Source organism: Hemicordylus capensis, chromosome 1 (genome assembly GCF_027244095.1).
Source record: "Hemicordylus capensis ecotype Gifberg chromosome 1, rHemCap1.1.pri, whole genome shotgun sequence".
Classification (NCBI taxonomy): domain Eukaryota; kingdom Metazoa; phylum Chordata; class Lepidosauria; order Squamata; family Cordylidae; genus Hemicordylus; species Hemicordylus capensis.
In genome coordinates this window covers 189,248,031-189,275,481 of record NC_069657.1, presented here as the reverse complement: position 1 = coordinate 189,275,481, position 27,451 = coordinate 189,248,031, and the positions used below count along the sequence as shown (strand labels likewise).

General features: G+C 43.6%; 1 protein-coding gene across 6 annotated transcripts in view; it reads right to left on the bottom strand.

Annotated features, from left to right (window-relative positions):
- Window positions 1-543: 543 nt before the first annotated feature.
- Window positions 544-27,451, bottom strand: part of SLC4A10 (solute carrier family 4 member 10) — a 287,150-nt gene continuing 260,242 nt past the window's right edge. For 5 of the 6 annotated variants that reach the window (XM_053261350.1, XM_053261339.1, XM_053261367.1 and 2 more), the window contains 6 exons: window positions 22,592-22,660; window positions 19,514-19,687; window positions 18,310-18,432; window positions 14,318-14,385; window positions 11,896-12,012; window positions 544-4,951 (listed from right to left, as the gene is read on the bottom strand). In XM_053261350.1, coding sequence (XP_053117325.1) covers window positions 4,885-4,951; window positions 11,896-12,012; window positions 14,318-14,385; window positions 18,310-18,432; window positions 19,514-19,687; window positions 22,592-22,660 — 618 coding nt within the window. In that variant the 3' untranslated portion in view covers window positions 544-4,884. Of the gene's footprint in view, window positions 4,952-10,511; window positions 10,551-11,895; window positions 12,013-14,317; window positions 14,386-18,309; window positions 18,433-19,513; window positions 19,688-22,591; window positions 22,661-27,451 lie in introns of all 6 variants that reach the window. The other variant, XM_053261358.1, reaches the window with a different exon arrangement.

Here is a 27,451-nt window from a genome sequence, read left to right as displayed (position 1 = left end):
TACATAGCCTGCCTCCTTCCTCACTAAGGAGAGCATATGGACATTGCAGGCTGGCTTATACTGAATCTGACCACTGCTCCATTTATCTCAGTATTGCTCACAGAGCGGCAGCAGGACCCCCGGCAGGTCTTTCCTAGCTCTGCATAGTTTACTCAGAGAGTAAACTGGAGATCTCCATGCAAAGCATGTGCCCTAACACTGCGCCACACCCCCCATGTCCAAGATGCTGGGTTAGCAAGTGGAGCACAGAACAAGGAATCAAGTTGTCATCTGGCCTCTGAACCACATGCCTAAGGGTGCAGTGATCAGAGCTGAACAATGTTCATTCTTTGCAAGGTGCAGTATATATGTGTAGGATATATGTGAACAACCCAGATGGGAGCAGGGGTGGGTGGGTGTTGAAGCAGGCCTTATGTGCAGGCAGGACAACAGATCTGTGCCCAGAAAACTGTTTCTACTCATACATTGCTCTTTCTGGATTAGGGTGACTGAATACTGCCTGCAGAACGAACAGTTACAGCTGTGGTAAACAGAAGCATGAAGAAGAGTTAGGATAAATATTTTATTTCCACATAACATCTCTTTAAGATGTGAAAAACACAATATTCTATTCACATGTACACATTACTTAAACTTTGTAATAAATTACGTCCAAGAAATTCAGCAATTGTGACCAGGAAATATGAAATTAAAAGTAAATATAACACTATCATTGCATTTTACTCTCCTTTTGTTGTAATTTCAAAACGTTGGGATTAGCATTGAAGTAACATTGAAATTCACACAAAAACAGAATAACTGTAAAAAAAATACTCAAAAATACTGAACATAAATGCAGAATGTAATTGAATACATTGATTTCATAGCATCCAGAAAGCTAGACAGATGAGATTTCTAATTCTCTTTGATCACCTAGATACAGAATATCAGCAACTTATTAAAACACCAGCAGTCTCTTTCCAGGAACAAACTCGCCCTGCATTGCTATACTAGACTCACCTTCAAACAACTGGAATGTTACAATGGATCATCAAGTACAATAACAAAGCATTTTTATCTTGCAGCGTACTTTTATCTAAATTCATAAATGCATTTTTATTCAATGTAAGTCTTTTCTTTGTATGTGGTAATATCAGCATAATACGAATCTGAATATTTGGATGATGCTAAGAAGAACATTTTAAGAGAAGAATCTGTGGACCAAAATCAACCTTAGAAGCAATGCTGTTTATTATGTCCATCTACTGTTCAGTGCATCTGATGCAGGTCTGAAGTAAGTCTCACAGAATCAGAGTCCAATGAGTCTTGCTCCCGAGTGAGCACACATGGACTGCAGCCTTAGCCCTGTTTTGGCACAAGAGTCGCTGGTGTGATCTAGTGTATGAAATACAAGGCATACGGAACAGGACAGCCAGAACCTAGTAGTCACTGAACAACCTCATTCTGAGCAGGTGTGTATGTGGTGCATTTCACAGCCACCCTACCGAGGACAGCTTACTACAGCTACCACTGCAGAGTTAGAGCTGGGGTTCTGAGTCTGTGCATATACCTATAGTGGCCTACACAGGTGTTCACCTGTCGAGCCAGAAGCAAAACTTGTACTGCCTGAGATGGCCCATTCATCTCTCACTGATAGCAGCCAGGAAGTGTGCTGCACATCTCCGCATGGGCTGCAACTGTTGATGAGCACCCTTTGGCAAGCCACAGTTTCCTCCACCTCAGTTTTCTAGCTACAAAGTTGGAATAAACGCTACATGCTACCCTACTTGGCAGATATATTTTGAAGGTTTAATGGATAAGTGCTCCTGGTTGGGCAATGCAGGGTCAACCAGAAGTATGGGAGTCCCCAAATGAAAGACCAGGTCAGTTTCCCTCAGAACACACCCAAACCCCCACTGTAGGTACCTATGCTGAGGGTTACTCTGTCAGTTGTTGAACCAGCAGGGTCCACAGTGAGCTGGAGCATCCTTTGTCTAAACGGCATTGATCAGATGTGCCAAAGTGGTTAGCCATTTTGGAGTTGTTTTTATCAGAGAAACCACGCCTTTTCAAGTCCTGGGGAATCCCTGGCTGAGATCCCACAGCGTGGCACACCAGCATCAGGGACACACTGGGGCTGCTGTGCAAAGGGAAAGGCAGCCCTGGTGGTGCTGCAGAGGCCAGAAGTTGCACAATGACCTAAACAACATGTGGGCACTTTTACAGCACTACTTCTAATGGGAGCAATGGGAGCAGCATGACATAAGTGCCTGTGCGCTGTTTTAGGTGGTTGCACAACGCCCCACCTCTGCAACACCGTGGGGGCTGCTTTTCATGTTGTGCATCAGCCCCGGTGGGTCCCTCATGCCGCTCTTCCACTGTGCATGATGTCCGCTCCTGGCTTTTGTCACATGTCCATGCGCAACATGTACACACTTGAGGCCATGGAATTCAGCCAAGAGAACTATAAAAGCAGCTTTATGAAAGAGAACCAAACACCACAGTGAATACCTGGCATTCCCACGCACACAGGATATCTTGTTCATGTTGACTGAGAGCTCAGTTCCGCACATGGAAGAATGAACTCCATGTACACCTTGATGCACAAAGGATTGTCAATGGGGTTGATTTTCACTTTCCACTAAATTCCCTAAGCTCTGTTGGCACAAGCCACTCTGTTTACTGTTAGAGCCATGCACAATCTCACAGTTGAGGTGATTATTATACTATTTAGGGCAATTTTAGAGTAAAAAACAGATTTCAGAGATAGGTTGTAAAGCCCTCAAAAGTGAAATAGCACAGATGTTTGTTCCTGGTAGTCTACAGCACTGGCACATTGAGAAGATCTGGTTTTATGTAGTATACTACTATTTCCCCCCTAAAAAGTTTAAAAATAAAGACACATAGAAAAATGGGTAAAATGTTTGTCATTGTTCCACTTCTATTTGAATCCCAGGGACACCATCCATCTTCTCCCACACATGCATAATACCGCCCCCCACTTCTTTGGCTGAGAGTGTGTAGCACGGGACACACAGCAAAGTCCTCAATCTACTACCTTCAATGGGTGAACCATGTACATCTGCCCTATGAAGACCCAGCTGTCCCACTCCTCTTCAAGGCTGCATGCACAAACTACACATGTTCCAAGCATGAATCATCTATGCACATGGCTATGGGGAGAGACGGTGTGGCTGAATATGCATAAGGAAGGTAGACTTGCCCGCCTGCCAAAGGAAGGTAACAACTACCACACAAGTGGCACTAGGCACCTCCTCATGTGAAATTGATCAGGAAATGAGAAGGCAGGAGAAAAACCAATGAACAGTGATCCTTTCCTGCATGTGCAGTTGCATGTGCGGAAGGGATGGATTCTGCCCAAGAGTTGATCTTATTGTGCTCATTCATTAAAAACTGTTCTTTGACGAAATAATAAAATCTTAGGACCATCATAGAAACCTATTATGGCAAATATAAAAAAGGGTCTGAGGTCCAAACATGTTTCATTGCTTGCCTTTGTTGGCAGGAGCAGTTGGACTGAATTTCCATATCAAAGGCCAAGCACAGGTTTTTGCAAAGCAGGGGCTTCATGGCAAGAACTTGGCCCTCTAAAATCAGTGCCAAAACTCCAATTCATGACCTCAAGCTTAATTTGAAGTGTGGAATAAAGAGTATATTCCTAAGCATATTTCAGTCACTAATAAATCAAAGGTATACTACATGTTACTCTGTATCAATGGGAGGGTTAAGCACATCCTTAAATTTCCCCCACAGAACTCAGTGGTTGATGAAACAATGAAAAGAGCCCTCTAGCAAAATATATATGTAGGATTTATATCTGGATAAAATCAATACTTGGCTATGACCAGACAAATGCATATCATCATGTAGGAATTTAAGGGCAGTATTCAGAGGTTTCAAGCAGTGGTCCCACCAATCACCCTGGGTGGGAAGGGTAAAAATCTTACTGCACACATTTGTCAAGGTTTATAATCCAGAAAGCTAGAAAAAATGTGGATTATTTGCCACCACAATGCAGCTGTTGGAATCACCACTGCAACGTTTAGTACAGTACAGTATAAGATATGATAATAACAGCTTGCATTCACAACAAATACTGTATGGATATTGCACATCAGTGGATGTGACTGTTCCAAACAAGATGAGAGAATATTAACTATATCCTATATATCTTTATATATTATATTTTCAGTCACATATAAATTTAAATATTAAATATCCAGTATTAAATCAAGGGAAAATTGCACAAATATAGGGTCTGATCCTGTAAATCACACACACACACGCGCGCGCGCGCGCGCACACACACACACACACACACACACACACACCTCAAAGCCATGATTTTAAACTGGGAAAAACTCATTCTTGTGGTGAAGTGTTTGCAGGATCGAGCCATTCCACATTTAAAAATAGCTCTAAAACTAACATTTCTTTCTTATCATCGGCCTTCTGAAATAGCAGGCTGAAAGCTAAGCTATAAAAAGAATTGGGGGCTGTTTCAAGTTCGTTTTTTTGTTTTCTGAAATGGAAATGCTATGAAAATAAATCACACAGCCAAAGTAGGAAAATACAGTCCAGACCTACTGAGAGAGAAATTTGAAAGAAAACGTCGTTCACTTCTTGAATGGATGACATGGGTTCAGATGGCTGGAACCCAGCAAGGAAAGTGCAAGATCCATTTCATTGGCTATGGCTGATTTCTGCATGGATTATGGCCAGAGCAGATGAACAGACAGTGAACTGAAGCATAGATTGCACTACTTACATTACCAGTGCTACTTTGGATGGAGGGACAGGTGGTACAATGACATGATCATATCAGGTCTAGTTATGATTGTGGCACTCCTCGCATTTGTTTGTAAAAATAAACTGAAGAGCAAGTCATAGACAAGTCTCACGGTCCACACCTTTCCCTGAGTCAGCTTTCTTCTCTCTTCGGCTTTCAGTGCTAGTTTGGGGAAAGGAAAAGAAGGCAAGTCTTGGTATCACATAACACAAGTGATCAGATTTGTTAACAACAAGGACGGTATATCTGTCAAGCAATACTGTTTGCGTTAGCTTTTCATGCTGCAATGTACAATCTGGGAAGCAAGAGCAAAAATGCCACTGCCGTGTTATATGTATGCTTACAAAGACTGGCCAACAAAGAGGTAGGTGAAAGAAAAGAACTTAACACACAACCAATGTAGAAGTGACTGACATACAAATCTCCAAGCATGCAAGCAAAGAAGATTACTGCACAAGTTTCAATGGCAAATCGTTCCTTTGCAAAATAACAACTGGTCATGTCTTTTCATACCGGCACTTTAAGTTGCACAAACAAGAAGTTGCTGTTCTCATGCAACAGCACAAGTGGTGGCTCACTGACCAAAAAACCTCAACGCAGAATAGCAGCTGATGTTGTACAAGAATTTACAATGCAATATTGGTAGCTCTTCCTGATAACAGGTAGGGCGGTGCACTGAATCAGGCTGATAATCTAACTCAATTCAATGTGGGCCCTATCAGACCATTTTTAACTGGAAGAGATTTGACCCCAAAAAAATCCTGATCCAGAGGCTGATCCATTTGGATCTGATTCGAAAGTGTCCGATACACCCTGTATCAGATTGGAACAATGGGGGCTTTCCCTGCTGCCAGCATGGTAGGCTCTCCTTCTCTCCTGCAACTGGGAAATGCTGCTGCCTCCATAGGCGGCAGCAGCAAAAGTTAACAACTCTTTTCCCCCTCCCTAGCAGCCAACCCATAAGCACTGGGGAGGAAGCAAAATCATGATGTTGCCTCCCTTCTCCACTGTATTGCTGGGGGCGGGGAGGATGACTGCCCCTGTACTCACAAACCGAGTGCATTGGGTTGATCAGGGGAGTGCCCTCGTCGAATTAACCTGATAGCACAGGGCACACTGAATCAGTGAATTGGGGATGTAACTCTCTTGTAACTCAGAAACGCTGCCGCCTCCATAGGCAGCAGCCATTGGATTTAAAAACTCTGTTTTCCTCTCTGGCAGCTGTCCCAGAATGCCCCATGGAAGGAAGCAACATCATGACATTGTGCCCTTTCCCCACAGGAAAGGTACTCACAGAGGGTAACCAATTTCCCCCCAGTAATGCACCATGGAAAGAATGCAACACCATGACATTGCTTCTCTCCTGAAGTATGTGGGCTGACTGACAGGAAAAATAGCAGAGACTATTCTCTGCAGAAGTGCTTCTAGTCACAAGTGAAGAGAACACATCGTGCTGCCCTGAGAGAAGTCTCCCCCCATCTCCTATTCACCAATCCAATGGGTTCCATGCTAACAGATCAGTTGGATGAGGGCACCCCCCCCCACTGTGCATTGTCAACCGACTGCACTTGATCAGAATCGTATCAGACCCAATAGGATTCCAGTCATTTTGGCAATGAACAACCCTAATAACAGATCACATTAAGGATATTCTGGCATCCCAGCATGCCCTCCACTGAGGACACAATCCAAAAATGGCAATGTGGTTCCCATGTGGGTGCACTGTGTACCCTGTGGAAATGTCCTCTCATTGTCAGGACAGCCCACTGACTCCTCTATGAATCCATCTCCTTCCCTGCTTTCCTCCAGCTCCTTACCCCCTCCCCCCAACACACACACACACACACGCTGGTGCTCCACATCAGGAATATGCATTATATGGTATTTAATAGGGATGTGCAGAACATTCCGAGTTCAGAATGTTCTGATCTAAAATGGGTCATTTCGAGTGTTCCAAGCTTGGAACAGAACACCCTTCAAATAAATGTTTGAGCTCAGAATGGAACAATCCCATTCTGAGCCTGAATGTTCAGGACATTCTGAGTGCCATTTTCATGGTTGATCTGGAAACTGCATGGCACAGTCCTACACAAAGACAGACAACAGCCACCTCATCCTCCATAGAAAACTAGTGCATGCAATTAACTCTTCCATATCATTATCCACCCCAGTGACTATGCGAAGAAGGAGGGAGAAAGAGCAAGGGACCCAACGTTTGCTAGACAAAGGTAAGTAGGTACTTCACATACCTGTCTGGCACAGGGGAAATAGGCATCTCACCCAAACCGATGATATTCTACTTCATGTGGGGTGTGCTACTTTAAATCTCCTTGAACACAGCATGTGTGTTAGACCTAAAGGCTCCATGGTACCTCAGGGAGTCTCAACTCTTCATTAGCTCAGGAGCTGTCAACCTGCTGCATGTGGCTCATCTCTGATTGGAAGGAGAGGTTCTCCCCACCTCCAGCTGTTCTTCCTGAAGGGGTGCTTTAAAAAGGTGTCTGTTGTCCTGTCTTTTTGTCAGCTACTTTACCACTGTATGCTGTACCAGATTTGGAAAGTAAATTCTACCTGTAAGTACTCTTACTAGGCTCTTAGAAAACGTGTTGGGGGTTAGAAAAACTGTTCCATTTTATTTCTAATGCCTACCTGTTTTTCTAGTGCTGAGAATGCGGTTTTGGATGCCCTGGGGGTTTTGCCCTCCCACATGCCCAACTGCCAGTCAAGCTACTTACTCATGAGGAAAGCTACCATGGGGTGCACCTCGCTTAGCTCTTGCTCCATAGCAAATCGCAGAGAAGAGGATACGGGACCAAAACTAAGGTCTTATGGCCAGAGGTTCTCTCTGACGGGGAGTGGTGGCAGCATTATTGAGGGTTTTAAGGAGAGGGTTGGGGCCAGGGTGTGCAAAATAAGCACAGAAAGCCCAGCCTATTCATCACAGTTGCAGTTTTCATTGTATTTTTCAAATAGATGGTGGGTCATGTTCTCTAACAGATAAATGAGACAAATCTTCCCTCCCCAAGCTAACAGAGAGCATAAGCAGTTTTCAGCTCTCAGCAGGGGTGTCTACCCTACAGTAAACCTCTTTGGCCCAAACAAAGTCTAGCTATGTCTCTTCTGACCTGAGCAGTGGGTTTTTTTGTGTGTTTTTTAGAGCACCCATTAAAAATGTGAGGAGATCAAAAATAAAATCAATTCATTTGTTTTGTAGATATCAACAAATTGATATTCAATAAAGGTGCAGTTAGGAAGCTACTTAAGCTCTTTGAAACATTGCTCAACTGGAAACAGAAATGTGGGGAAGGAAGTGGCACAAGCCCCTCCTCTCTACCATACAGATAGTGTGAACCAGTCTCAGTTCATGAGTACACAATGGCCTGGTTCAAGTGATTCTTTCCCCTAAAACGCACACGCACACAACCCAGGAAAAGATCACATGAACCAAGTCTCCATCAGACTGGATGCTCATTTAGACTGCTCTGTTCCAACTGGAGACGTTTTGCACAGTGAAGGGGAGAAGTTCATGCTGCTCACCCTCTGAAGCTGGTTTCTGCTGAGTCAGAGTGTTAATGTATTTAATCTTAAGATTCTAGTGAATACAAAGGATTGTATAAATTAAATTTATAGGCATACTCATACGTTAAAAAAAATATGTTAAACAATTTAAAAGCATATGAGAAGGTATACTATAGGGATGTACAGAACGTACCAAGGTAAGGGTGGAATGAATCAACTCAGAATGGGCTGTTCCGTGTGTTCTGAGCCCGGAACAGAACTCCCTTTAAATAAAGGGCTTGTTCCAGGCTCGGAACAGAACAACCCCATTCCAAACCAGAACGTTTGGCTGATAAGGAGACTCAAGGCAAGTGGGCGGGGGGCACGAGAGATACCTTAAAAAGTTTTTGTTACCACCAATACTTCTGAGAAGCAGTGAGGAGTGGTGCCGCGCCAGCATCCCGCAAGGCAGAGGCCCTGCCTACTGCATGCAAATGGCCACCACACATGCGCGGTGGCTATTTGCGTGCCATCGGAGGTGCCTCCACCACGTGGGATGATGGCTCAGCTCCTCAGCGCTTCTTGCAAGCATCGGTGGTAACAACAGCCTTTTAAAAAGTACCTCTCCCCTCCACCCACTACCTTCAGGCACCTCACCAGCTGTCCAGAATGGCAGAACATTCCAGGTTGAACTGGGTTGTTCTGTTGGAACCACTGGCTCAGCTGGTTGTTCTGAAGGAACGTCCTGACACTTTGTGTTCTGTTCCGAGCCTAGAACAGAATGCAAAACATGTTCAGTGCGCACCCCTAGTATACATGACAGTTCAATGAAACACATTTCAACCAACACTTGGTCTTCTTCAGTGGCAATAATATACTGGTTTCATTCTCCTTATGAATTATCTGGCAAAATAATTTTTAAAGGACTCAATTCTACAAATATACAAAACCCCATCTTAAGACTAGAGAGATCTAAAATGAATAACTTTCAATATAAAGATAAGAAATAATAACCACCAACCTTGCTTGGAGAATGCCTGATGCCAAGGTTAAATCAGAAAGGAATATTTACTAATGAATCTCACAACGCTTGCAAACAGAGCAGTAGTTCTGTTTCATTCTCAAGGAACAATGAAACCAGGAGATTATTGCCACTGAAGAAGTCCAAGTGTTGGTTGAAATATGTTTGGCATAGGCAAAAAGATTCTATATTCTCCTCTTCGGTTACCACTAGGCTAGTGAACATATTAGGACTTTTTGACAACATCCCTTTCAAACCATTGTTACATCTTTTATTATCTCTTTGAGGGATGGACTTTATTACGAAGTAACCTGTGGCCAATTATCCTACAAGGACTTCATTGAACTGTTAGATATACCTTCTCACATGCTTTTGTATATGTTTATGTTTTTTTAATGTATGAGTATGCCTATAAATGTACATTATGTAATCTTTTATACTCACTACAAATTTAGGATTAAAGACATTAACATTTTGATTTAGCATTCTTTTGTGTCTGCCCATATCATCATTGAATCCAATATTTCATGGCTTCTCTTGTTTTCTCAACTGAGTCAGACCGTTCGTCTACTTCACTCAGTACTGTACGTCTGCACTTAGTAGCAGCAGTTCTCCAGGATTTCAGGCAGGGGTCTTTCCTAGTCCTGCCTGGAAATGTCATCGACTCAACCTAGGCAAGACAGGTGCTCTACCCAGGTAGGTGCAGCCCCCTCCTTCCCCATGCAATTGCAGTGTCATCCCAGCTGAATTTATTAACTGGGCTAGTGTCTCTCTGCTCGTGGACTCATCATCTTGTTTATGCTGCTTAAGGAGAGGAAGAACACTGCAAAAGCAACATGCCATTTTGGGGTGACAAAATGCCAAAAGTCAAGCAGAGTGACTTTGTTTTAGTTAATTTATTGCTGTTAAGTACTGTGATTACAGCTAGTACATTTCCCTGGTTCATTTGACATCTCAGCAGTATTGCTTTGTTGTAAATTTCTGGCCAAATTACATTTAGAAAATGGATGTGTCCATGCTTTTCATAAGATCTCAGAAGAACCAATCTGTATGTGTAACTCAACCCCAAGATGTTTTTCCAAAAAATTCTATTAAAATTTTGTCTCCCCAAAATTTACACATAGTATGTTAGCTGGTTTCCAAAATACACCATTTAGTAGTGGGGAAAGCAATCAAGTCAGAGGTTTGGGGACAGGGTCTTACCTTTGGGGAATCAGCTTCTAGAGAAATTAGGAAGGGGAGCTTATGGCAGAAATGTGACAATGGAACAATTAAGTAGAAAATAATGTTAATTCAGAATGAATGGCAATTGGCAGAAACAGCTGTTAAACATTCTACTGCAGATATGCTCAGTGAAAGGTAACAGACAGAGACATCCCAATGAAAACCAGCCCTCCACTTGTACAGTTATATTTAATACATGACCCAACCCAGATGGACACAACTGCCTGCACATGGAAGGACTGGCGCTGGCTCAACAGAGCCCTGTTCTCTCTGTCCCACAGTGGTTATCACAGCCATTGCTGGGAGCAAAAATGTCATGAACATCATCTCATTCAGATTGTCTTTTCACCCAGGCTCAAGTTACTTGGAACCAGGCTATCATGAGAAGGGGAGAACAAGTCTTAATCAAACTCTTTGACAATCCTGTGTGCAGTCAGATGCACTTACATGGGGATGGATCATGTCCTGCATTTTTGTTGGGTTCTTCTAAATAGTACTTCTGAGCAGTTTCAGCCAATACAGGTGGATTGGAGGGGCAGTAAACAAGCCTCAGGGGAGGCTCATTCTCACGCCTCTTGCTCAGTCCTGTCTGCCTTGCTCTCCCCAGCCACGTCAGCCCCTGGCGTGCTGGTCATTTTCTGGGTTGGGAAACTGGGCATCTGACCAGACCATCAACAAGTGGTCAATGCCACAGCCCGGCCCAGCAAAGGAGAATGAGGTAGCCAGGACCAGATGAGAGGAGAGAGAATGAACTTCACCTCAGGCTCATTTACTGTCCCCCCGATCTGCCCTTACCGGTTGCCATCGCTTCTGAGTGGTCAGACATTTATTTTGAAGGGGAGTGGCAGGAATGTAAGTGTGACACTTAAATCTTGTTATAACCAGTGTGAGCTGTATAGGGTAACTCATCTTCTGACCTATCAAACTGAAACAGAACAGATAAGGATCATATCCAGCTAATACGAGGAGATAACTTCTCATATATATACAATCTGCATCCCTGTGGCTCCCACTCCCCTTCCTATTTCCACGGGCCTTGTTAACCTTAAAAAAAATGTGTGATGATGAGCAACAAAAGTGGGTGTGACGAGCAACAATCCAGCAGATCCCTCATAAGGGCAGGGGTTTTGTGCTGTCTGACAACCTTGAGAAGCAAACACTTACAGACCAGTTCTATAACATCATTAATGCAAGACTGTGTACTAGCAATAATAATAATAATAATAATAATAATAATAATAATAATAACACCACAAACACTGGTGATCATAATAAAATAGTTATTTATATGGTGTATGCATACACACACACACACACACACACACACACACACACACACACGATTAAGTTAATTTTTAAAAACCTTTTAGAAGGAAAGCTGGACTCCTTATCCTTGGTATTTTCTGATGATATCAAGAGTGTCTTCCAGACAGCTGTTTTTGACATTTCGTCAGAAATATTAATTACAGATGGATCATCTCTAGAAAAAATACGAGTACAAGTCAAGTCAAGTCAAGTGTTATTTACGGTCCTAGACCAAACAATCCATACATGCAAAAGGTGAAACAAATTTATAAGAAACTCTATTATACATCTTATAAGCAATATAGCAAAATTTAGCTACGGAGTTAAAAATTAAAACATCCTCATCAGAAAGTAGAAATTTAACAAGCTGATCAGCAGATTGATCCATCTGTTTATAGACCAAGGGTAAAATTAAGTGTTCCCTCGATTGCCTATGTATTTTACAGGATAATAGAATATGCTCAATAGATTCTGTTTCTCCACTGCCGCATCTGCAGTAGCGTTCTTCCAAGGGAATACCACTGTATTTCCCGGCTAACAGTGCAGAGGGAAAAGAATTTGTTCTCGCCCTTGTAAATGCACACTGAAATTTGCTGAGTGTAATATGGGACAAATAATTCGCTGGTAAAAGATCCCATCTAGTTCTTACTCCTTTGTAGAATTCTGTTAAAGAAGCCCAGCTATTTTGTAATTCAGTCTCTGTCAAAAGCTGTCTCACTATTCTTTTGGCATTTACCAAGTCTAACTCCAGCAGCTGTTCAGGGTCTGTTCCTAGGGTAGCAAGCTTTTTGCTAACTACAGTGCACCACTGTGGTTGTGGATTTATCGCTAGAAACTGAGGAATTAGGCCCACCGAACATAGGTGGACTCTTAACCAAAAATAAATAATCAAAAGCCAGGCGCGAGATTCAATCTTAATGAGGCCGGCCTCCATACGCAATATTATGAGTACACAAAACATCTATTATATATTTCAAAGAATGTGTTTGTGCAAAATAAAGCCATACTTCCCAATGATCTACGTATACCAAATTTTGCATACACAATCCTGGCACTGAAATTAACTGGACACACTACTTTTTACACTGGATCATACTTGGGGAATTTTTTTTGTAATTTCTTCAAGGAATTCTGAATGCCTTCCAGATTACCTACAGATACCAAATTTGGATGAACACTCCTGCCACTTAAATTAATTGAATGCACTACTTTTTACACTGGAATATGCTCAGGAAAACATTTTTTTTGTATTTTTAAATAATTCTGAATATAATCATCATATTTTATTGTTCTCAACAGATTTCTAACTTCATAATCAGATCAGTAATTCCAAAAATGACATCATGCCCAAGAAAAGCAGAAAATCTTTCTCAGATTCAAATTTACTATTATTACAATGTACCATATATGGTCATGATTCATATTTGGTTGAAATCCTACAAATTTCAAACTGTTATTTTACTTCCCTTTGGCAAGTATATTAATGTTTTAAAAAATTCTACTACATATACTTAATTTCTTGAACTTTCTTATAAATGCAATCTATGCAAAAATGACTTTGCCTGGTCAATGACAGGCCTCACCACCAGTGTGTGTTGTAGTAGTTTAGCAACAGCTGGAGAGCCAAGGTTTCCTGCCCCTACTATAGCCCCTCACACACAAACACACCCCCACGACACAGAGTCAAGCTTTGTTATCTGCAGTCATGTAGAATCTATAGACTGAAAGAAATACATTGATCTTATTTAAAATAGATATATCTTAAAAGTCTATAATTAGGTTTACTTATTAACCTAGAAAGCCACAAGCAGCTCTTGGCTGATCAAGCACTTGTTCCAAAGTTCTGCGTGTATTTTGGGCTGGTGTATATTCAGAGCTTCTGTACAAGAAAATTTCCCTGTTCATTTCAGGCCATTTACACATATACTGTACACCTCTTTCCAAGAGAAACATTTCTTCTGCCATTAAAGTACTGGGGAAGCCACTGTGAGTGGTGAATGTAGTGTTGTATATTGGAGATCAGGACCTAAATGTCTTGAAGACTACCACCCGCCCCCCGTTTTATTTGTTTGTATTTAGTGCCTGGATTTTCCCAAAACACTGGCTGACATGTTGACTAACGCTGTACTTGTTCAATGAACAAAGTTGTACCAGCTGCACTAAATCACAGAGATTTTTTGAACTGGACTCTTATCAGGGGACATAACTTGGGGTGTGCTTCAATGGAACATCCTTGGTTGGTCAGAATGGTCCAACCCCATTCTGAGTGCCATATTGGATTCCAAAATGTCCCTTGGAACGGGGTTGGAACGTTCCCCCTCGGAATGCTTTGTTCCGTTCCGAGCTTGGAATGGACCCCACTTTTTAGGGGTGTTCTGATCTGAGCTTGGATGCTCGAAATGACCCGTTTCGAAGTGAAACTTTCCAACCTCAGAACATTCTGCAAAACTAGCAAACAAAACTAGCTCTCTGAAATTTACCTGTAGTGCCCTTCTAGTGGCAACTGGACAGCTCCTTCATCTTCCATTGCTAACATACTTTGTTCCTCCTAGGATGAAAGAATGTAGATATGAGCAACCAAGTCCTTGTTGTAACTGTTTTCATACAAATTGAAGATCAGATCACCAAATGGGGGGGAAACAGCATTTCTTCACTTCATTTACTAAAAACACGCACACTTTTCATGTTGGTTTTTAATAACATGTCATTTCATTGCCCTTTCCTGTTCACAACTCCTTTTAAAGTGAAACAGCAGGTGCCAAAAATTTGGGAGCTGTATTTAAATGGCAATTCTTCCATAAAAGCTAGTTTTCACGGTGGAAAATAGCCCTTATGATGAAAGAACAAACAAATAGGAGTGGTGCTGGGGACCCAAGCCACCTGAGAGCTGTGCTCTTAAGCAGATCCCATTCATTGTCAAGGCGGTTTATACAGGAGAACTTCTGGGTAGATTGTACTTTTCCAGCTATGTTGTTGCTCTTATGGTTATTAAATGGCTACAGCTGAAGGAAGCTACTCCACATGAAGGTTAAAGCACAATGGATTGTTGTGCAGGATTGTATGTATTAGGCTGTTCCAAGTGGATAGACATAGGACTTTAAGACTGGTCACGGGCAGTTTTTGATCTATGTTTTGAACCCGTTTTATTATTATTATTACTACTACTACTACTACTACTACATTTCTATCCCGCTCTTCCTCCAAGGAGCCCAGAGCGGTGTACTACATACTTGAGTTTCTCTTTCACAATAACTCTATGAAGTAGGTTAGGCTGAGAGAGAAATGACTGGCCCAGAGTCACCCAGCTAGTTTCATGGCTGAATGGGGATTTGAACTCAGCTCTCCCTGGTCCTAGTCCAGCACTCTAACCACTACACCACGCTGGCTCTCACTTTATCACTGAGACAACAGAAACACATACTAGTTCTCGGTCCTGTCTCTCATGCAGCAAGTTGAAGATTTTCTTTTTAGCAATGTAAGTTAATTTTTTTTAAATGTATTATATGAGCTGCCATAAGCCATTGGTGCATCTAGCCCACTATGGTCTACTCCTACCGGCAGAAGTTCTCTAGGGCCTCAGTGCAGAGGTCTTTCACAGCAACCCCTACCTGGTCCCTTTTTAAAGAGGCAGTGCCAAGGATTGAACTGGGTGCTTTTGCACATAGAGCATGTGCTGCACCACTGACCTACAGCCCCTCCCACTTCATGGGCACAGTGGTGAGGAAGAGACATACTGCAGTTATGTCGAATAGCATCACCATGAAGCAGCTCATAAGCCTGGTGTGTGAGGGTGAGAGGGAGGGAGGGTGAGAGGGAGGGAAGCCAAGTCATCACTACCACGAAGGCTAGATCTTCACTGCAAGTTCTGGGTGCCACTGACAGGTAATGGTGGCTTAAAACAGAATGAGCCCCCAAACCTTACCATGAAGGACATGGTGAAGTCACCATAGGAATGATGCTTTCAACAGCAGCCCTGAGGGAAGTGTGTGGCAAGTCTAATGGCCTTATTGGGATTCTATTATGAACCTGAGGCAGAACTCTGACCAAACCTTGTTTCCTTGGCATTTAAGGTCAACACAGAGAGGAGATTTATCCCTGTACCGAAGAGCAATTGATAGAACGAAAACCTTGATCCCACCCAATAAGTATTTTTTTCAGATGTCTTGCCAACTTCATTTCTATTCATATGCAAAGCCCATTTCTATTTTTGAAGCCAGCATAATGATGCCTTTCCAATTAAATTCCAGAGTCCCATGTCAGAATTTCTATTTCCTATTTAATTTTGTCATTTCCAGATTTCACAGCTTCCCAGGATTTTGACAGTTGAACAGGTTTAATAATAGTCTCAAATATTTAGCAATGCCAAAACATATAAAAATAACCCCTCAAAAAGACAGCAACTGAAAATAAAAAATGCAAAAAAGGAAAATATATATATTCCTATGGGGTCCCTCCCCCACACACCCGCCATCCACATTTAGGTCCAAAGCGGGGGGTGGGGTGGAGCTAATGATGCATAAGGGAGGAAATGGGTTAAAAAGCAAAAACAGTGCTGTGACCATCACAGTAATATTATATCTTACTTATCACTTTGCATTATGACAGAATGCATTAGGAAGTCACGTGTGTGCATGAGTGGCCAAGATATGCCCAATTTCCATAATTTCATTGACCCCTCCCCTTTCAAAAATTAAAGGCAAGCAAATCATGTAGCCATTGGTAGGTGCTTATTTATTTATTTTATTTATTGTTATGTTTATATACCGCCTTTCATTAAAACAATCCCAAGGCGGTTTGGGATTATGCTCAGCTCACACACAACTTCCTAAATGAAGTGAGAGCCATGCTCAGTCCTGACATACAGGCCTGCACTCTACTCTAACATGCATAGATTACTCATGAAACTAACATCCTAGCAGGTGACTAGCTATGGCTGAATTGCATCTTTTTTAAGAAAGCATGATCCCTGACTAAAATTTAGATCACAACTCTGATCTAGCATCAGTTACATGAAACAGCTATAATGGTGCCAGATACAGGCACACATCCTGCTCGCATAAAAATATCATCTAAAGATGAAACCAGATGATTCAAAAGTGCCCAGATGAAAATTAGCCGAGTGTGAGACAGCGAGCCCTTTCTCACGATCAGTCAGAAAGGGCACACAGGAGAGTGGGGAGGAAGGCTGCTTGCCCTTACCTCCCCACAGATGATCGCTCTTCTCTCCCTGGGCAGGCAGATCGCCCGTCCATGTGATTGCCAGCAACTGTCCCAGCCCCTGGAACTCCCACCACGAGTGTGCAATGCATTATGGGGATTCCCCCGATGCCAGCCAGGAGCCCACAGTCTCCACCAGCTGCAAGCAGCCATGGCTGGCAGACAATTAAAAAACGGGGCTAAGAGAGCACTAGCTGGTGGCTGGTGTGCTGAGTTTTCCGCTGAGACGTGATCCTGGTGGTTCTTATGTGTAGGCAAGACTGGGCTTGGCTTCGTTATCCCGGTTTTGTCTGTGTGTGAGAACAGCCTCAGCCTGTTTCTGCATGACAGCCTCTCTTGCTGGACTGAGCACATGTTTTCACAGAACACTTTGATGCATTCGTGGAGTTAAGGGCTGACATAAAGAGCAAGGATGCACTACTGCACTGAGAGAGCAGCCTACCAGAACTTCCCAACTAATAGCACTGGGGCAGTGGGGAAGTGGCAATTTTGGATGCCCTCCCCTTCCCCAGGAAGCCCTCTGAGCCACCTGAAAGTATGTCCCCGAGGGCTCTGCATCCTTGCTCTGTATGTCAGCCAATAATAAAAGGCAATACACTGATTAACTTTGCATATGGGGAAGATAACATTTCACAGGCACAAAGGCGTGATTTTAGCTGACCCCCTCCTCCCTCTGCCATCTCCGATGCACCCTGAAAATATGTCTAGGGGGTTTCCCAACCCTCCGAGGCATATTTTTAAAAGCCACCTAATGGCGCAAAAGGGAAGTAGGGAACAAGAGGTTGCCTGTTCGAATCCCTACTGGTATGTTTCCCAGACTATGGGAAACATCTATATCGAGCAGCAGCAGTATAGGAAGATGCTGAAACTCATCATCTCATACTGTACAGGAGATGGCAATGGTAAACCCCTCCTGTATTCTACCAAAGACAACCACATGGCTTTGTGGTCACCAGGAGTTGACACTGACTCAACGGCACAACTAACAGAGGCATATTTGCAGGGGGTGGGGCATATGGGTAGCAGAGGGAAAGCGGGATTGGCAAAAATCCACCCTCTCCCCTTGCATGTGAAAAGCTTTCTTCCATACACACAGTGTTGTCATTATGTTGCCCACTAATAACGAGGATGATAATTAATTCAGATAATTCTTCTTACTTCACACAGACAATTCTGTTATATATAATTCAACCAAAATTTAACTAAACACAAGGAAAGAAAGACAGACAGAATGAAATAACCAGCCCAGGCCTACCTCCTTTTCAGCATCTTCTAGTTTCTTTTTCTTGCTCTCTGGCATCAAATCATCCAGCCAGCTCAGTTCACGTTTGGTGAAAAATAAGTCCATGAGTTTTCTGACAAACACCAATGCTAAGACCTAGACAGAAACAGGTATAATATAGTAAGATATTGTTGGCAGATATGAATGGTAAATTTGTTCTTAAAAGGACAAACCAAAGTCCATAGGTCTAATCCTGAAATTTGGTACTTTTTGCAAAATTCATGGATATTACATTCAGTGGTAATGAAGTAAGTGAGTGTCTGTTTGTCTGTGTGCATGACAGAGAGGAGATGTAAGATGGTCTGTAACCTAAGAACCAGGAACAAGAGAAAAATAATGGAGCCAATGAGACAATTCTCACGGCCACAAGGAAACCAGGCTAAGGGAGCCTAGCCCGCTTTCCTCCTGTGCGGCTCGCGGCAGCAAACCGCAGAAAGTACCCCAATGCTTAAACAAGGTTAGCAGAGCGAGTGCTCAGCTAACCCCATTTATCCAATCGTGAGTCGCCACATCATAGCTCCGCGGCACACTGACTCACAAGTAGACCCCCGACTGGGAGGCTATAATAAGCCTCCCAGCACGGGAGTCTCCCCAGCATGCCCCATGCACTTGCGCAGGGCATGCTGGGACTTGCCGGGACTGGGTGGCCCCCAATGACAGAACCGGTAGTCATGTGGGCAGCTGATCTGGCTGCCCAGGGCTTGTGCTGGATCTTCTGTGGGGAGAGCGGGTCAAGCCTGCTCTTCTTGCAGAAGCCCTGAAGGCTCTACACATGGATCGTGTAGCGATCAACAACATCTAGCATATTAGAACCAAATATGCATAAAGGTCAATTCTAACGTTATGGCTGGTGTACGGAAGTCCTTGGGGACATGTGATGCCGGCAGTGAAACTCTCCATATGGCAACTGAGTTACAGGTTAGGACCACGGCATGGATTTACCTCCATACTAAACTGCTTCCAGTGGTCCATCATGTAAGAAACTGCCCTGTGAGAGTAGGATTGGAATGGGGGATGGGTTTTCTCAACAGGAAACCCAAAGCAGGAAGAAAGATGTCACCAAGCTGTATGATCTTCTTCCCTTCAGAAGTCTCCTGATTTTTATCCCAATGCAATATTCGCTAATAATCATTTTGCTTCTTAGTAAGAATGGATTATGGTCTTCAAAACTACATACCATCATAGGAAACACAATTGCCGCTCTTGAAACCTTGATAACCCATAGTAGCACAAGGCAGCTCAGCTGGATTACTGTGAAGAGGTGGACCTTTCGAAGAGGAACGTGCCTCAGGTAGATGAAATCTGGCTGGTGTTTGGCTGGCATCCAGAATAACTTGATTCTGTCAAAGAGCTGCGAAAGGAAAAGAGCAGGGTTCCTTTTTCAGCAGTGAAATGGCAAAATGATCACTGCTCCATCAACCACAAAGCAACCTTTAAAGATGCTTTTTAAACCATTTTTTTAAAAGGGCAAGGAAAATGACCCTATGAAAGGGAGGCTGTCATTTCCCTCCACTCCAGGGAGGCTGTGGATATCCATCATTTTACACTCCCAAAGCAAAAACTACATGTTCTCTGTTGCAGACAAGTGCCTAGAATAGGCAGCAGGTTTGGAGAAAATGCTATCGGACTGAGAGAGAGAGAGAACAGACAGTGATTGGTTTAGCAACATGATGGGTAATTAAGCCAACTGCATACGTTGCCATGTGGAGCCAGTGTGGTGTAGTGCTTAGAGTGCTGGACTAGGACCGGGGAGGCCCGAGTTCAAATCCCCATTCAGCCATGATACTAGCTGGGTGACTCTGGACCAGTCACTTCTCTCTCAGCCTAGCCTACTTCACAGGGTTGTTGTGAAAGAGAAACTTAAGTATGTAGTACACCGGTCTGGGCTCATTGGAGGAAGAGCGGGATATAAATGTAATAATAATAATAATAATAATAATAATAATAATAATAAAAAGAAAAACCAATCTAAGTGTTGCATGGATTGACTACAAGAAAGCCTTCGATTCATTGCCTCACACATGGATACTAAAATGTTTAGAAACAACTGGTGTCAGCAAAAACATTCAGATATTTATTTTAAAAAGCAATGAGCATGTGGAGTACACAGTTAACAATCAATGGCGAGATACCTGGACAGGTTAGCATTAGAAGAGGCATTTTCCAAGGGGACTCACTATCCCCTCTGTTGTTTGTAATCACCATGACCCACTTTCACAAATACTAAACAAAACAGGCCTCGGATACCAAACATCTAAAACATCAAGTAGAATCAACCATCTGCTGTACATGGACGATCTGAAGTTGTATGGAAAGTCCCAGTCAGAAATCGAATCACTGCTAAACACTGTCCGTATATTCAGTAGCGATATAGCAATGGAGTTTGGACTAGACAAGTGTTCTGCATTCATAATGAAACGAGGAAAAATAACAAAAACAGAAGGAATAGAACTGCCCAATGAAAGCAAGATCAAGAACTTGGAAGAGAAAGAACACTACAAATACTTGGGCATTCTCCAGGCTGATAACATCGCACACACTGAAGTTAAAATAAATATTGGAAGTGAATACATCAGGAGAGTTAGAAAAACCCTAAAGTCCAAACTCAATGGTGGGAACACCATACAAGCCATAAACACCTGGGCTATACCTGTTATCAGATACACTGCAGGAATAATAGACTGGACCCAAGCAAAGCTAGAGACGCTGGATCGTAAGAACAAGAACAAGTCAAGAACTGAGCAGAAAAATGGAAAAAGAAGCCCCTGCATGGTCAATATTTGCACAATATAAGTGGAAAATCAGACATCACCAAGACTTGGCAATGGCTTAAGAATGGTTACTTGAAGAAAGAAACAGAGGGTTTAATACTGGCTGCGCAAGAACAGACACTAAGAACAAATGCAATAAGAGCAAAAGTAGAAAAATCCACAACAAACAGCAAGTGCCGCTGTAAGTAAAGAAGCAGATGAAACAGTGGACCACCTAATCAGCTGTTGTAAAAAGATCGCACAGACTGACTACAAACAAAGGCATGAAAAGGTAGCAGGGATGATACACTGGAACATCTGCAAAAAATACAAGCTATCTGTAGCCAAATATTGGTGGGACCATAAAATTGAAAAAGTGGTAGAAAATGAAGATGTAAAAATATTATGGGACTTCCGACTACAAACAGACAAACATCTGCCACACAATACACCCGATATAACTGTAGTCGAGAAGGAAGAAAAACAAGTCAAAATAATCAACATATCAATACCAGGGGATAGCAGAATAGAAGAAAAAGAAATAGAAAAAATCACCAAATACAAAGATCTACAAATTGAAATTGAAAGGCTGTGGCAGAAAAAGACCAAAATAATCCCAGTGGTAACTGGTGCCCTGGGTGCAGTTCCAAAAGACCTTGAAGAGCACCTCAACACCATAGGGGCCACAGAAATCACCATCAGCCAATTACAAAAAGCAGCTTTACTGGGAACAGCCTATATTCTGCGACGATATCTATAACAATTGACAATAAAATTCAGCCATCCCAGGTCCTTGGAAGGACTTGATGTCTGGATAAACCAGTCAATAACACCTGTCTGACTGTGTAAACAAGAAATAATAATATGTAATGAACAAGTACGATTCAGTTCTGCATTATATTGCTTAGAGATATGCCTGCACTTCAAATGGTGAACACAACACACATAGTTTTAAACAGTAGCAATTTTTTTGGGCAAGCATGCCACAAGCCAAGCCCCAAGTCTGTACCATTTGAGTGCAAAGGTATTGCTTCTACATGCCTTGAAATGATTCGCCTCTAGTCTAGCGAGCCAGAAAGTGGGTGGCTCACAGCCACAGAGAGGCAGGCAGGAACACAGGCCTAGATCTATGCCAGAAGCAGCTTCCTGTCAGTACATGCTACAAACCGCTCCTGAATCAATGCTGCAGATTGGCTCTCATAGTTAACAAAAATCCAAGATGGATTCTTAGGGATATGCCTTTATTTCCTGCTTGTGGGCTTCCCAGAGACATCTGGTAGGTCACTGTGGGAAACAGGACATTGGACAAGATAGACCTTGGGCCTGATCCAGCAAGATTCTTCTTTGGCTATATTCTTGTGTGTTAGAAATGTTAGTCCCTTGCCTGATGATTGTTTTGCTTCAATTTCTATGTAAAACATAATAATGCCCAGTGCAAACAACCAAACAGTAAAAGGTTAAAACAACTTCAGGAGAAAAACAGTATTTCACAAATTATACTTTACCTGAATTCCTTTTAGAGATGAGGCACCCATATAAAGAAATACACCATAAAGCACTGGCATGGGAATAAACTGTAAAGAGAAGCAAAAAACAGAAACTGGGTTAAAGGTCATGGATAGATATAGGCCACATTTGCATGTAACACGGAAATGCAGGTCCAATGGACCCATGGTTCTGCGTCCCCCTCCCCTCCCCTGATCTGTCTGAATGCAGACATACTGGAGAGCTGTCTCTGCCATCAGTGACGTCTGCGGAACCACTGGCCCAGTCAACTGCAATTCCGCATTGCATGTGAAATGCGTCCATAATAGGCAGAATAAGTACTTGGCAAAGGTTCTCAGCCACCAGTCATATGAGGGCAGGGGAAAAGAGGAAATGGCCTTATTGGTAACAACTTATTTCCATTGCTGCATCTTCACCTATCAGAGAAGGCATATGTCCCAATATTGTTGGTCAATATTCCTCCAACTTTTAAAACTTCAGCCTCGGCTCAACTTCAATGAACTTCTGCCCAACCTCAACCAAGGATCAACTACGAGCCAGTCAGATGACAGTATGTCTGCCAGCCCTTGCACAAACAATACAATTCAATTAACATTTGTAGTGTTTGTAGAAGAATGGTTTAGACTAGTGTGCCAGGAGGAGAAAAGGATGTGTCAGGATGTTATGGCACATGCATGCCCTTAACATGTGTGCAAGCAGACAAATGTATCATTTGGACCATGCCCAAAGTGCTGCATGTGTGCTCTGCACTCCACTGCAGTGTGTCTAAAATCTGCAAATTGTGACTTGACTCCAGCATTGGCTTTAGAAAAGGAACAGAAAAAGTTTTCTCTGACAGGTCCCTTTAAAACGTGTCCCTGGCTGACACTCTAATGAAGCAGGTGCACAAGGAGGGACTGCAGGGGTGCATCAGGAGGCCTGTCACACAGCTCAAAATCCTGGGAGCTGGGAAGGGAGGCCAAAGGAGCCCCTGGTGGCGCAGTGGTAAAACTGCCGCCCTGTAACCAGAAGGTTACAAGTTCGATCCTGACCAGGGGCTCAAGGTTGACTCAGCCTTCCATCCTTCCGAGGTCGGTAAAATGAGTACCCAGAAATGTTGGGGGCAATATGCTAAATCATTGTAAACCGCTTAGAGAGCTTCCAGCTATAGAGCGGTATATAAATGTAAGTGCTATTGCTATTGCTAAATGTTCTCAGAATGAATTCCTCTGAAAACACTCAACAGAATTGGCTTTAAAAAGAGAGAGAGACTCAGGTTCTTTGTGTTGAATTGGTATGGGATATCTGAGGTTGTAAGCCAGGATTATATCCAGAAATATACAAGTAAAAAAAGAGGTTATTAGATAGAGTCATTCCTGTGCATATGAAAAACTGACAATGATGCACATGGGTAGCTAATTCAACATAGATTGTGAGCCTAGAGCAGTGGAGATGTCCACAAGACTTCTCCTATGCACTTTAATTACCATTATTCTATACATATTTTGTTATGGTATTTCTACACATTTCATCTCACTTAACAGTCCTGTGTGGTAGGCTGGAAGGAGCATGTGATGTGCCCAAGGCAATCTACTGAACTCCATAGCTAAGTAGAGGTTTCAGCCTGAGGGTCTACAATCAGCTTCACTATTCTGTGCACTGGGTCCTAAATGCACAACAACTTTTTATACAAAACAGACAATTAAATGGAATGTAAATATGAATGCTGTGTTATGAATGCTGCACTAGCAATTTCTGTTCTGGTTGAAAAATGTAAATTGGTTAAACGTTATTGTTGGCTCAAAGGTATCAGGCCATCTAAATATCCCCAAAGCAACCTTAAGAAGACATTGAAGCTATTCCCACGATCACTAGAAACCAGGCTAAGGGAGCCCAGCCCAGTTTCTAGTAGGGATGAGCACGGAACGGGTTTGGAGGCCCGGCAGTTCCACCGGTTCGAATGCGGGCGGGAGTCTAAGAGCAGGGGGAGGGTGCACTTACACCTCCAGCTGCTTTTCTCCTGCAGGGGTCTTTTTTTAAAAAATAGCCCATCGGGGCAGCAGTGTACCTCCCTGCCGCCCTGATCTTCCGGATATGACCGGAAGTTGCTGATGCGCCAGCATGTGCTGGCACAGGCACGCACGTGTGCGTAGGCGCGCCAACAACTTCCGGTCGTATCTGGTGGAAAGCGGCAAGAGGGGTAAGTGCACCGCCCCCCTGCTCTTAAAGGGAGACCCCCGCCACCTTCAAACCACCCCATCGTGGTTCTGTGCACATCCCTAGTTTCTAGTGATTGTCTGAACCACCAGGCTTACAGGCTCACTAGCCTGCCTAAGTAACCCTCCCGCTAAACGAGGTTAACTGAGTGAGCGCTCCATTAACCTCATTATTTTGATTGTGTGTCAGCAGCTGACACACTCGAGGTGGGGGGAGGGGGGCCCCCAGGAAGCCACCGTGCACTCATGTGGTGCCTGCTGGGGGGCCATGTGGCGGCGCTCCTCTTCCTCCGAAGCTCCCCAGCGAGAGGCAGCCAGGCGCGGGAGCACCTGACCAAAGCCGCCTCTCGTCTGGACAGCCAATCCAGTCACCCAGTGACTGCTCGTCTGCAGGGAAAGCGGGCTAAAGCCGCTCTCCCCGCCAGACCCCTTGAGGCTCTACACCCTGATCATGTGTAGATCCTCATTAGCTGGTTGACCTAAATCCGCAATAGTTCCAAAGTGCCTAAACAAAATAATGAATTAATTGGTCGTAGGATTAATTCTAGCAGACCTTAAAGTGTAGATTAAGGTTAAAATCCAGAGAGGCCCATTAAGAGTGTGCAAGATATGGTGCATGAATGGCAGGATCTTTTGACTCCCACTGGCTTTTCATCCGAGACACAGGACTGGTGTCAAAAGGAGGGAAGCTTGGAGCTTACTTCATGAGCTTCTGGATTATGACTAACTCTTTGGGGTGGATTTAAAACTCTGGTGGTATTGGGCAACAGACTGAGATTAACGTTGCCCATGTGGAAAAATGTTTCATGCATATAATGGGGAGGGGTGATTTTTGCCCGTCCCTCTTTCCTTCTGCTGCCCCCCCAATAGTGCTCAGAAAAATGTCCAGGGGTGGTGGTGGTTGGGGATCTTCAAGGACATATTCTGTCGTGGGCTATCAGAGATAGCAGAGGGAAGCAAGGATTATTAAAAAATCACCCCTCCCCTCCTGAATGTGCAAAAGGTGTTTCTGCATGACAGTATTATGTAAACCATTTCAATATATTAAGTATATAATATAGGTATATACGCTGTAAGTATGTAGTGTATATATAACTGGTTGCAGGAAAGGAAACAGAAGGTAGGAATAAACGGACAGTTTTCACCATGGAGGGAAGAAAGAAGTGGGGTCCACCAGGGATCTGTACTGAGACCAGTGCTCTTTAACTTGTTCATAAATGATCTAGACGTTTGGGGAAACCAGCAAAGTGGCCAAATTTGCAGATGACTAAAGCAGATTGTGAGGAACTCCAAAAGGATCCAAATTAGAGGAGAGCTGGTCTTGTGGTAGCAAGCATGAATTATCCACTTTGCTAAGCAGGGTCTGCCCTGGCTTGCATTTTAATGGGAGACATGTGTGAGCATTGTAAAGATATTCCCCTCAGGGGAATGGGGATACTCTAAGAAGAGCATCTGCATGCTTGCATGCAGAAAGTTCCAAGTTCCCTCCCTGGTATCTACAAAATAGGGCTGAGAGAGACTCCTGCCTGCAGCCTTGGAGAAGCTGCTGCCAGTCTGTGAGACAATAGTGGTGTGCCCGGACCAGTCCGGAGCCATGGAAAAGGCCTCCAGACCGGTCCGGAATTTGGCCGGTCCGGCAGTGGGGCGGAGTGTCACTTTAAGGGCAGGGGGGTAGTACTTACCCCTCCCGTTGCTCTTCCCCCTCTGGCGCTCGTCTTTAAACAAACGTTTTTGGGGCGGGTTCCTCCCTGCCGCCCCTGCCCCCATCGTTGGCTGCAAAGCTCTAAAGTAAGTAGAAGCTGGCGCTACACATGTGCCCGGCATGGCGTTCGCACACCCGTTGTCGCCGCATATGTCACGCGCATGCCGGTGGTGACAACAGGCGCGTGCGCGCCGGACGCATGCACAGAGCCAGCTTCTACTTACTTTAGAGCTTTGCAGCCAATGATGGGGGCAAGGGCAGCAGGGAGGAAAACTGCTGCCCCCAAAACGTTTGTTTAAAGATGAGCGCCGGAGGGGAAGAGCGGCGGAAGGGGTAAGTACTACCCCCCTGCCCTTAAAGTGACACTCACCCCAGTGCTTGACCATGCCTCCGTGGTTCCGTGCACATCCCTATGAGACAATACTGAGCTAGATGGACCAATGTTCTGACTCGGTATAAGGCAGCTTCCTATGTCCCCATTTCTCCAAACTGGGTGAGTGGGCAACAAAATGGTAAATGCATTTCAATGTAAGCAAGTGTAGGGCATGTTGGGGCAAAAAAACCCCAACTTCACCTATACACTGCTGGGGTCTAAGCTGTCAGTGACTGACCAGGAGAGAGATCTTGGAGTCGTGGTAGTCAGCACATTGAAAGTGTTGAATCAGCATGTGGAAACTGTGAAAAGACAAATTCCATGCTAGGGATCATTAGGAAGGGGATTGAAAATAAAACTACCCTTATACAAATCTATGGTGTGGCCACATTTGGAGCACTTCATACTGTTCTGGTCACCACATCATAAGAAGGATATTGTAGAACTGGAAACGGTACAGAAGAGGGGGACCAAAATAATCAGGGGCCTGGAGCACCTTCCTTATGAGGCAAGGCTACAGCATCTGGGGCTTATTAATTGGTATATACTATTAATACATGTAAATCTATTAATACATGTAAGCCTACAA